The sequence below is a fragment of the Equus caballus genome, chromosome 22 (genome assembly GCF_041296265.1).
Source record: "Equus caballus isolate H_3958 breed thoroughbred chromosome 22, TB-T2T, whole genome shotgun sequence".
NCBI lineage: Eukaryota > Metazoa > Chordata > Mammalia > Perissodactyla > Equidae > Equus > Equus caballus.
The window spans coordinates 20,492,072-20,504,537 of record NC_091705.1 but is presented as its reverse complement, the minus strand read 5'-3'; the positions used below and the strand labels follow the sequence as shown (position 1 = coordinate 20,504,537).

Sequence of the window (12,466 nt, the reverse complement as noted above, 5' to 3'; positions counted from 1 at the left end):
GTTCCATCCTGCTCTTTACCTAACATTTCTAAAACATGAATCTGTCCAGTTACTGTCTGACTCAGATCTTGTTAGCAGCACCCCAGCCCTTGTAGACTTAGGCTCTTTAGCAAGGCCATAAGGCCTTTGTGACCCAGATACTCTCCACCTCTCCTGACCCACCCTCCACCTTCCTTCCCCCTGCAACTCTCCAGCATTGTCCAGTCACTCTAAATTCCCAGACCACACTCACTAAACGATATTATCGATGTGCCAGGACCCATTCTAGGTGCTGGAGATAAATTAGTTAACCAGACCAAGTTAACTCAAAGGGCTGTCTTCCAAAAGGGAAACCAAGAAGTAAATAAATAAAGCATAACTTCTGATACTGCTGAATGCAGTGAAGAAAATGAAGCTGGAGAAGGTGAAAGCATGATCAAAGGCCAATGGGGTACTGTTTTAGTTAGCATGGATGGAGAAGTCCTTTCTGAAGAAGTGTTCTTTGAGAACTAAATAATGGTGGGAGAGATCCTTTTTAAAAGAAATTCTCACAGACTCCACATGTTTACAAAAGTTACTTACATATATGCAATCTCCTTATGCTTGTGGCTATAATATAACCACACCTGAAGCCCACTAGACCTCCTATTAGGGAAGGTAATGTTTCCTTCTCATCTGAGCTACTTGCTATGAAAAACATCCTGCTTGGTCTTCAGATGTGGAACCACTGGCCCAACAGGCACTTAAACATTTCTACTCTTCTAGGTCCAATTTTAGGAAGAAAATGTCCTGGAAGCAGGGTGGTGGTGTTATGCAAGAGAAGTAGAAACGCAGAAGAGTGGGCTAAGAGGAAGATATTGAGCTCACTAATTCTGAAATGGCTCTTTAAAACAGGAAGAACCAGCAACTACTGAGGACAACCAACCAAATCTAAACAAGAATGAGAAGGACTTTAGAAGGTGTGAAGAAAACATGTATGGGGGGAAGAAATCCTGAAATGTAAGTGAAGTGGGAAAAGATTCTTATTTTAAAACAAGGTATATGAAAACTACTTTTAAAAAATTGGTTTTATGGGGCTGACCCGGTGGTGTAGTGATTAAGTTTGTGCACTCTGCTTCGGTGGCCTGGGGTTTGCAGCTTCAGATCCCTGGCATGGACCTACACACTGCTCATTAAGCAGTGATGGCCTCCCACATACAAAGTAGAGGAAGACTGGCATAGATGTTAGTTCAGTGACAATTTTCCTCAAGCAAAAAGAGGAAGATTGGCAACAGATGTTAGCTCAGGACCAATCTTCCTCCCCCCCAAAAAGGCTTTAGACAATGTCTGACTATACCTTTATCCTAAAAATTCAAAGTAACTGTGAGATAAGGCTGGTAAACAGAGAAATAAAAATGAAAACAAATTACTTGACCATAGGACACTTTAAGATGTTTATTATTTACCTGCACAAATTCGCAGCAATTTGTACAACTGGACCAGGTTACAATTAATTCACAGTGACATACACTAGCTTCAATGTGCCACGGACAAGAGCACAACTAAGTCTCCTCCACAGATGATTTTATTATCAAACCTACATTCTGGCTTTTATAACTGTTTCATAACATCTGGTACAGGGCACATCTACAGTCTTTGAGTAGAAATGCCCCAAAGGTCCTTCAGAGAGCAGCGGTGAACACTTTCTCATGGAGGAATGCCAGCTTTTCTAAGCGAGTTCGTTTCAGTAGTGGGAGCCATTCCCAGTGAGATAACTCTACCACACGGTACCCAAGCCGATTCAGCTGCCGCCTCTTCATATTGTGCAGTCCAAGCAGATTCCTGGAACCATAGCAATACTGGTTCTTGTTTGTCAACTGAACAGCCAGTTTCACTCGTGGGGCCTGCATGTAGCCTGGGGGACACAGGCTAGCCATCTCCATGGCCCCCAATCTGTCTGCCACATTGCAAAAGGAGGCCCCCAAGTGTATGGCTGCCTTCTTCTCTAATTCCATGGGCTGCTGCCCAGTCTCTGACTCAGCTTCCTCCTGGAAATGCCCTCTTGATTTCCCTTTTAGTAGCTGATTCATCAAATCATCCGTAAGGCTGACTCCCACATGCTTAAGCCTTAATTTGGCTACATCTTCAGTTGGTGTGGCTTCTCTGTTAAATGGTAATGGCTTCAGGTTAACATCAAGCTGGACTTCTAAGTCAGAAGATCGGGTATGAGTCAAAATCATATGGTGCTTGATGTACTGAGGCCCACCCAACATGGTCTCAAGTAAAAAGAGAGCTTCTAGGAATTCAGGCTTTGACATCATATCCTTCCTTGCTAAATTCCATAGCATTTCCGACCCCTCTTGCTGAAGGTGAGAACAAAGACGATTGCCTCTGTAATCTGGACACTCAATGCCAACTATACCATCAAGAGTATACAGCTCCTTAGTGAGTTCAAACTTACTTCTCTCTTGAGCTAACCTGACAAACCCTGGACTCAAAGCAAAATCGATGAGCTCTGCCGGAAAGTATTCAGAAAATGCCAGGCCCAGCAGGCAGGTGAGCAGGTGTTCTGGATATCGGTTGAACTCAGGCATCTTTCTGTGAATCTCATTTATCAGGCTAGAATAAAACTCTTCTGCATTGGGTGGCTTATAATTCAGAGTTCCAAATGACCACAGAATCTTGGCAACATCTTTACTTCGACAGTATGCTACCCTAGAAGGCAAAGAAGCAGCCACGGCATTCATTACCCCTTCATCCAAGAAGTGTAAGGCTGAACAGGCAAGAGTCAGGTGCATGACACCCTGAACTCCCAGGGAAGGAATTCGCTGAGGAGCAATCTGTCCAAATTGCTTCATGAAATTTATGTGATCCACATGAGTGAAACGAAACATTTTAAGAATATTCACTAAGGCATAACTACTCAGATGCTGCATGTCAGCACAAGCCAGGTCTCCAATTTTCCGCATGACAAATTCAGAGAGACTACTACTTGATTTAAAGAACCCCAAACAGATTGTACCAACCTCCTCTAAATTGATCAAATCTATATACTTGAGGATCAATGATTCCAGTTTTTGCATTAGGTCCTGGGGTACCTGACGACTTTCACCTATAATATAAATTAAATGAATCAGCTGGGACAAGGATAGACCTTTCCAGTGCAAATTAAGATAACTAAAAAAGATTTTTAAAAACCGAGGTACTTTGCGGCCCAAGTACCGCCAGAGGTCAGCCACCAAGAGAAGTTGATCCAGACTCATCTCCCATACCTTATGGCAAAAGTTGGTTTCATACACATCTAACATTGGATGGGAGTGAGGGATTCCTAAACTGACAAAGGCTTTCAAGATATTGATCAGATCTGGGGAGTCAAAGAGTTGTATGTTTTTCACACTCAGCTGGCAGAGCAAAGCAAAGCTGGCACTAGATAGCAGAACAGAATGCTGCTCTGCAGGCAAAGAGCTCAGCTTACAGAAATAATCAGCAATGATTTGAGGCTGGAGATTATCCCGATACACTGTAACTTTGTGCAAAATTAGTTCACCTTCTGAAACAGACAAGGGCTGACAAGTCTCAGATCTGTTATAGCTGTGAAGTTGGTACTCTGGTCTTAGCTGTAGGAAAACTCGGGGGTCTTTAAAGGAATCAAAAGCTTCTATATCCTCTTTATCAATCCTCATGGCCCTGGGTGAGCCCGGATTCAACGTGCTGGCCTTAGAGGCAGAAGCTCTACTGAATTCCAAACTTGGGAGAGCACTGCTGGTTGTCAGGATTCTCCGAGAAGAGAAGGTAGTACAAATGTTCTCAACTTTTTGGGCAGGATGGCAGCGGCCACTGTGTTCTGGAGGGTCTTGTCCCTTGGGCCATGTGTAGCTTCCTACATTCCAATATGTCGCTCTTTGGGTTGCACTGTAGGCAGAAGGACTGCAAAACGCTTGACGTACTAAAGGTTTTAACAGCTTGAGAGTGGCTGCCATTCTGGTGTCAGTACTGATCGTTTTGGCAGTCAGAACACAGTCCTCACAGGTTTGACCAGGTACTTTCTTGTTTACATGGTGCTTGATTACAGCTGGATGGGGAGGCGTTCCACAGAAACTGCCTGGAAATCTTCGGCATTTCACAAGAGCCATGGATCACAAATGACTGGGCCAGAATTGGTGCCAGATACTGAAAAAAGGGTAGATGAAGAATAAGTGGCTTCCACCTATCACAATACCAAAATTTACACATTATAAGAAATGGATTAAAGCTACACTGCCGTCCACTCAAGTAAGTTCAATGCTAGTGAATGCCCGAACCACAAGACAGCATACATCAAGGATAAATTCCATGTGCCTTGCATAAAGGCACAGGAAAACCACAAACCCAAGGTATTATTGGGCAGTTCTCTGGACTGCTGCTCAGTCCAGACTTCCTTCTGGACTTCCTCTTCCCTCTGAACAGACTTCTTTTATTGTAGAAGGAAAGCAGCAATGGTTAGAGAAGAGACGGTTGCTCTGCTAACACTCAGAAGGAAGGAGGAAGGTAGATTCCCAAAAAGGAAGCTGGGAACAAAAGTGAGCAACCTATTCCATCTCTGATATCAACACATAAACGTCCCACTTGGAGAATAAGAAAGCTGGTAAAAGCTGACGTGCTAACATCAAAGTAAAAAGTGGAACTCAGTGTAAGTTTAATTAATTATACTCTGTTCCTAAAGTACAGAACTTTTTATTACAGAATTCGGTTGTTCTAATACTGCTCCTGTACGTTTTAGAAGATGCCTATTCTCCTCTCCAGGATTATAAGAGAGTTTGAATCACTGTTACACGGTAGTCATGCACTTGGGAAATATACAGCCATGCGTCACTTAACAAGAGGAATACATTCTGAGAAATGTGTCACGCAATTCCACTGTTGTGTGAACATGATAGAGTGTACTTACACAAACCTAGATGGTATAGCCTACTACACACCTAGGCTATATGGTACTAATCTTACAGAACCAGCATTATATGTGTTCTGTCGTTGACTGAAACATCATTACACAGCACATGACAGTACTCAAAAACGCACGCATTTTTGTGGTGGAGGGCAAAAGGCTGAGGCCCTGTTCACTGTCAATTCATGGGTGGGAAGCAAAGAGCATCTCAAACCTGGGCTCAGGGAACACCAATTCACACGACTGCCCCTGCTGACAAACCAAGGGAGCAACACAGCTTTCCTCCGCAGGAGGTGGATTTGCAATGCTTCCAGCGAGTCAAGTGTTGATTATCCAGCCTGTGAGTAGCACAAGACCCATTTTTCTCCCATGGTAGAAACCATGAGAGGCTATGAAATTGACTCTGCTGTACTCTTGCTTTCTCTAAATGCTTACTGTCTTTCCTTCCACTTGAGAAATGCTAAAGCCTGACAAGCAAAACCCAGGGAGCCCTGAGCTGCTGCCAAGATAGGGAGCAGACAGGGCTGTGCTGCAGAAAAATCCCATGAGGGTTCTGATGGTGTCAAAATGACTCCCTGAAATGCCTGCCCAACTCTCCTGTCAGCCCCTTCCTTCTAGAGCCCACAGCATAAGAACTAGGGGAGGCCAGTGGCTTTATTTGGTTAGCCCAATTACATAGGCTTCTCTGGGTGGCAGGAATATATGATCTAATTTCTTTGTAAACCAGAGCAGAATTCTTTTCCATTAAATCTTTATATACTTGATTCTTTACTGTGGCTTGTGGACCATTCTGCCTACCAAGTTTCAATCCGTGGGTCCAGATGCTACAGACCAGGTGGCAGCAAACTACGGCCTGGGGCCCAAATCTAGCCCTCCACCTGTTTTTCTAAGTAAAGTTTTATCAGAACACAGCCAGACCATTCATTACATATTGTCTATGGCTGCTTTCTCACCACAAGAGCAGAATTGAGTAATTTTGGCAGAGAACATATGTCCTGCAAAGCATACAATATTTACTACCTGGCCCTTCACAGAAAAAGTTTGCTATAGACCATCAGCTTATTCCTATGAATGCAGATGGCAACATTTTACAAATTAGAAAACATTAGGTAAATAGTACTGAAATAATTTTTTATTTAATATTTAGGTGATAATTGAAGATTTATGGCTCAAAATAGTCACTAGGAATCTCAATTAATACTGCAGCACAGGCATAGTGGGAACAAAAGAAACAGAAAGTAATGGAACTCTCCAGTTGACAGAACAAGGCTTTTAAGAAGACCTACTTTGGAACCTGGAATCTAAATTTAGTTCAACACAATGTGCAACTAAAACCATAAACTGTTCAAATCTCTGGTCTTTCACTGCATCTTGGGAACTAGATCTGAAGAAATTTTAAAAAAAATACAAAATTTTTTACTAAACAGCTGTGCTACTCTAAAGCAAAAAACTGAAGATCCAAATGTCCACCCAGAAGGAGGCTGGTTTAGAGGATAAATATGAGGCAGGCATCAACACATGAAAAAGTAAATACAAATATTCAGCGCAACAAACAGAACGGTGCGATCACTTAAAATAGCCTTACATAAAAAGAAAGTGACCATACAGATTCTTTGTGGGGAGATTTTCTATTATATCTTTGATAAATTAATTTTTCCCACTTTATATTGGGGTTAAAACTGTTAATACAGGGGCCAGCCGGTGGCCAAGTGGTTAAGTTCACACGCTCCACTACAGCAGCCCAGGGTTTTGCTGGTTCGAATCCTGGGCACGGACATGGCACCGCTCATCAGGCCATGCTGAGGCAGTGTCCCATATGCCACAACTAGAAGGATCCACAACTAAAAAAATATGCAACTGTGTACTGGGGGGAATTTGCAGAGAAAAAGCAGGAAAAAACAAAAAAAGAAGTTGTTAGCTGAAGTGCCAATCTTTAGGGGGAAAAAACCCAACACTGTTAATACAGAAGAGTCTATGAATTAATTTAACAAATATCTTTATAAATGATATAATTTTAAAACCACATTAAATAATTTACATTACTTCAATTAATACTACCTAAGAGTACTTAATGAAATTAAGGCGCATGGTCTTGAAATGAATAAAAGAACCATTTCCTGGAACATCAATGTTTGACTGGTACAGATCCAGTACAGATCCAGTGTTTTTAACTGATGTGGCTCTTTTTGATTCGCAAAAACATAGGCTAAGTCCCAAAATGGAAATAACAAAAGCCACAATTGTCTTAGCGACTCCTCCGTGCCAAGCCTTGTATGAGCTATTTTATCTGCATTAGCTCCAATCCTTACAACCTTTCTGAAAGGGAGGTTTTAACCTCTCCATATTGTTGATGAGGAAAAGGAGACTCCATGAGATTAAGAAATCTGACGAAGGTTACAGCCAAAGCACAGAGTGGGGTCTGATGTCAAAGACTGATTCGAAAATCCACGTTGCTGGTGTATTGGAGAGATGAGAAAAGGAGCCAGATCCCAAACAAGGGAATGGGCAGGATCCTGAACAATGTATAGGCTTCCCAGGTGCAGGGAGCTGGAGGGTTAGAACTGGGTGAGCTCAAAAGCCCCTCACACCTCTAACAGTCTAAGATCCTAGCTGTCACCATTGTTAGTTTATACTACTTACAAAAGGAACAAAGAGAAGACCTCAGACTGAAATCTACATTTAAAAAATGGGTTTACAGGGGCTGGCCCCGTGGCCGAGTGGTTGAGTCTGTGCGCTCCGCTGCAGGCGGCCCAGTGTTTCGTTGGTTCGAGTCCTGGGTGCGGACATGGCACTGCTCGTCGGGCCACACTGAGGCAGCGTCCCACGTGCTACAGCTGGAAGGACCCACAACGAAGAATATACAACTATGTACTGGGGGGCTTTGGGGAGAAAAAGGAAAAAAATAAAATCTTTAAAAAAAAAAAAAATGGGTTTACAAGCTGCCTTAGTTATCAAGGTAAAGAGAATTACCACAATCTCTGAAGACCTGAAAGTTGAAAGAAGAGATATGGGATCCAGAATTTAGGGTTCAACATAGGAGAGAAGCAAAGGGAAACCCCAGGACAATGATGAAAGAACATCCCAGGACTACAGCTGTGGGCAGACATAAAGAGCAACGAGTTCATGCTGGAAGAGATGGATATTACCTAGGAGAGGAGACTGACACTTCTAATGGATAATTTGGGGACCAAGAAGTAATAGGGAGAAAACCAAGCCATAACAATGGTAACAAAAATTATTAACGCCAGGAAAACAAAAAAGTTGTCCAAGACAGAAAATGTTATATTATACTCTGCTCAGCTGTGACTAATATTTATTAATATAATCCTTGAGTATCAACCTAATCAAAACTTATGAGCAAACTATATTGGGAGGATGATGGGAGGGGAAAAGGAGTAGGGGAGCTTGGGTAGTTATATAAGAGACCTAGAGCCTCAAAGTCAATAATAAAGAAATCAAAAGATTTTATAGGTATAGGTATGTCCTAAAAATCAAGAAATAGCAACACAAATGTTATCTAGAAATACACTGATAAATGCCAAAAGAAACAGACAAATAGTTAAACTGCCTCTGGGAAACAAAAATAGAGGGAAAAAAGAGAGGGAATTAACATTTAGTATTCTAAGCTCTACCAAACTATTTGATTGTGTAAACCATGTATATGTACAACTCTGACAAAAATTAAATTTACAAAATTTAAATGTACTAAGAGGAAATTAAGGTATTCTTCAAGAAGACAATCAGTGAATAGAGAAAGTAACCTTAACATTCAAGGAAAATGCTGAAAAGTTCTTTCCAGTGTAAGCACTTCCTACTGTCTAGAGCTCCTTTACGGATGCCCAGTAACAGAAATGATGACAAAATAAAGAATCTTAAAGGCATGCAGAGCCAAACTGCAAACAGCAAAACAGTAGCTACTTACTTTATCACCATGCAACTTTTAGCATTACTGTAGATACCGTATCTATACACACAGGTCTGAAATATGACCACTTCAGAAGTTGGGTCTTGAGTACTGTGGGGAAGGAAAGGAAATAAACACAGGAAAGATACAGAACCAATAAAGCAGAACCATGGGAGAAAAAGCACTGCAAAGGAGAGGTCAGAAAGTGGTGCTCAAATAGAAAAAACACAGCTGAAAGAGACTTAGTTCCTCCTTAAAGACGCCCAGAGACTCTATAAGAAAGCTGGGAAGGGAACACTTTGAGACGTACAATCAATAACTCCTGACACCTTCTCTAAAGGTTCAAAGGTATCTGGCGTCATTTCACAAAGCCCCTTTCTTAGTTTAAGTGTCCCAAGTATACTCTCCTCCCTATCTCCTCTTTAGGGGTCCTAAAGAAGCAGAGTGGAACCTCAGAGACCCCTGGACTGTGGCTGTTTCAAAAGGCACTGCCCAAACCTCCCTGAACGATCTGACTCCACAGGAGCGAGGAGTCTTACCTTTCCACCTTCCAGTTACAGGTCTGAGCAAGGCTGAATAGCTTCATTTTAAACTACAGTCCAGAAGTTAGAAGTAAGCTAGGTAGAGGAAGGGAGCCCCCACATGCTAACTGTAAACTAAGTATATGACACTTCAGAATATTCAGTTTACTAGTTACTGGATCTCATCCTTTTTTTTTTTTTTTGAGGAAGATTAGCCTTGAGCCAACATCTGCTGCTCATCTTCCTCTTTTTTTTTTTTGCTGAGAAAGCCTGGCCCTGAGCTAACATCCGTGCCATCCTCCTCTACTTTATATGTGGGACGCCTACCACAGCATGGCTTGCCAAGGAGTGCCCTGTATGCATCCAGGATCCGAACCCGCAAACCCCAGGTCACTGAAGCAGAATGTGTGCACTTAACCACTGCACCACCAGGCCCGCCCCAGGATCTCATCCTTTAATTCTGATTTCTGATCCTTTTGCTAGAAAGGTTTAATCCTCTTCTGTCCTGACAAAATTGCCACAAATAAATGGATACTTCAATCCTCATTCTTGTCTTAGCAAATAATTTGTTGAGCAACCCTGAGAACTAAAACAGCAAAAAACTAACTTTCTCTAAGTGCTGGAGTCTTCTGCAGAGTCTACAAAGCTTTAAAACCCCTGGTAAGGGCTTAGAGACTGACAGTAAGGACCTTTAGCTATCAATGCGGGCGCTAACTAGGCTAGACTCAACTTCTGCACTTCTGTTTCCACACAGGAGCAGAGCCTACATGAGAGGGGTCTGCTACTACTATGAAGGTAAAGCACTAGTGCAAAGGTGTTTAGGTCAAGTTAAGTGTAACCCACAGAACTAAGCCAAACCAAAATCAAGTCTAACAGCCCATCCCCTCCACTTTGTTCTAGCTTCCATGCTTATCAGAGAGAAAACAGTACATCACAATCATCTTTGAATTTTTTTTTAGCTTATATAGCCCTCTCCTTCCCTTCTAAGACTCTGCTATTCCTCTATCAGAATGGCAAGCAGGGTCTGGGTAGATATAGTCTGATACGAACCCATAGATGATTCTATTAGAGCCACTACTGTTGAAAGGTTTCATAGGACTCTGTCTTTAGAAAATCTCTGGGTATAACAACAGAGAGCAGAAAGTCATGTCCTCTCAGCCCATCTAAATGAGACTACTACAGGGCTGACAAAATTCATGCAGATAAACAGAAGTATCTGGGGGATGGCTCAGTGGCCTAGTGGTTAAGTTTGCACACTCCACTTCAGAGGCCCAGGGTTTGCTGGTTTGGATCCTGGGCGTGGACGTACACGCCGCTCATCAACTCATGCTGTAGCGGCATCCCACACAGAAGAACTAAAGAACTTATAACTAGAATATACAACTATGTACTGGAGCTTTGGAGAGAAAAAAAAGTAAAGGAAAATTGGCAACAGATGTTAGCTCAGGGTCACTCTTCCTTACCAAAAAAAAAAAAAAAAAAAAAAATTTGGGGCTGGCCCCGTGGCCGAGTGGTTAAGTTCACGCGCTCCGCTGCAGGCGGCCCAGTGTTTCGTTGGTTCGAATCCTGGGCGCGGACATGGCACTGCTCATCAGACCACGCTGAGGCAGCATCCCACATGCCACAACTAGAAGGACCCACAACGAAGAATATACAACTATGTACCGGGGGGCTTTGGGGAGAAAAAGGAAAAATAAAATCTTTAAAAAAAAAAAAAAAATTTTTTTTAAAAAGAGATCTATGTGTACCCACAGTCACGTGAAAAAAATTCTCAAATAAATGGTCCAAATATCTATCACTGTTAACCAAACACTTGATTTTATCTGTTTTCCTAGATTTGCAAGGCCACACAGTACAGTATCTCAGGCAAGTGGTGGGGGAACTTCAGAATTCTTTGATATCAAAGTTGCCTAATTTGCATGATGAATGACAAGGCCTTGCTGGGGATGAGAAAAATAAACCAATGAACGGGGAGGAAAACCATACTGACAAATAAATTAGACCTGCATAACTGCCAAAGGCTTCATTTTCTCAGTTGTCATGCAGCGCTGCGTCTCCAGGTTTTATTTTGGTCTACCAGGCAGCAGTAATTCCATCCCAGAACCTGCCCAAGGCCATTCAGAACAGTAAGTCGCAGAATCTAGTTCTGGAAAGGCAGCTGTTCTTACTACTCACAAAGTGAGCCCAAAGTGCAGAAACCATGAATTCAGATTACAGCAGCAACAAATGACTGAAGCACAAAACACCAGCCATGTTGGTGCTAAAGCACTTGGCTACCAGCTCCACAGGACGAAGCACTGTCCAAGGGTCTACAGGGAGTGAGCCATGAAGCATCACTGGGGCAGATCCATGAACGTAACTGGGATAAACAGGGCCCAAAGTTCCCTGAGTCAGGACAGAAGAGCTGTGTCATGATTCATACGGACAGATAAAGGGCAATTATTTTTCTCAACCCTGAAAAGAAAAAAAGGAGGGGGACATCAATAATACTCTTAGTTAGGCTTGTGCAACCAGAAACTGTCTGTTAAAAATGGGCCAAAGGTATATATCGTAGTGATATTTACTGAAGACTCACCCCATCCCAGCTACTAAGCAAAATACTTTGCTGTTCAAAGTGTGGCCTGCGGAGCAGCGGCCTCAGCCTCACCTGGAAGCTAGTTAGAAACGCGGAATCTCAGGCCCCATCTCAGACCTACAGAATCAGATCTCCAGATCCCCAAGTGATTCGCATGCACGTTAGGTGCGGCAGAATATCTCACTACATTCTCACAACAGCCTTGTAAGGCAAGTACTGTTATTATCTCCGCCTCACAGAAGGAACATCAAGGCTCAGATAAGCCGCCTGCCCAAGGTCATATAACTCCGGAGTGGCGGGGGTCGCAGCGGTTCTCCCTAGAGCCGGGCCTGCGACAGGCGCGGAGCCGGGCGTCGGCACGCGCCGCCCAGGAAGGCGGGAGGCGCGGGCCAAGGCCTAACTCGGCAGGGAGCGGCCGCCCCGATCTCCTCGCCGGCCGCCGCCACTCACCTGAGCCTGGCGAGCGCGGGCGACGCGACACTAGAGCCCAGCTCCCGCGGTCTGCCGCGCCACGGCGACTCCTCCAGCAGCACCCGGGCCTCACAGCCCCACTTCCGGCCAACTGCCCGCTACTTCCGGCTGCT

The 12,466-nt window shown here is 43.3% G+C and overlaps 2 protein-coding genes across 6 annotated transcripts in view; both read right to left on the bottom strand.

The window, feature by feature from the left end:
- The window catches only part of UBOX5 (U-box domain containing 5), a 32,895-nt gene extending 20,429 nt beyond the window's left edge, over positions 1-12,466 (bottom strand). The window contains exons 1-2 of one of the 5 annotated variants that reach the window (XM_070247783.1): positions 12,333-12,438; positions 8,805-8,897 (exon numbers count right to left, since the gene is read on the bottom strand). The gene's annotated coding sequence lies outside the window, so the exon portion shown is untranslated. Of the gene's footprint in view, positions 1-1,424; positions 1,555-8,804; positions 8,898-12,332 lie in introns of those variants that run through there. The other 4 variants (XM_023626214.2, XM_023626216.2, XM_070247785.1 and 1 more) reach the window with 4 other exon arrangements.
- FASTKD5 (FAST kinase domains 5) lies at positions 1,399-3,938 on the bottom strand. The gene is given in 1 exon segment (NM_001256937.2): positions 1,399-3,938. A coding segment is annotated over 1 exon segment (2,298 nt). The 3' UTR covers positions 1,399-1,640.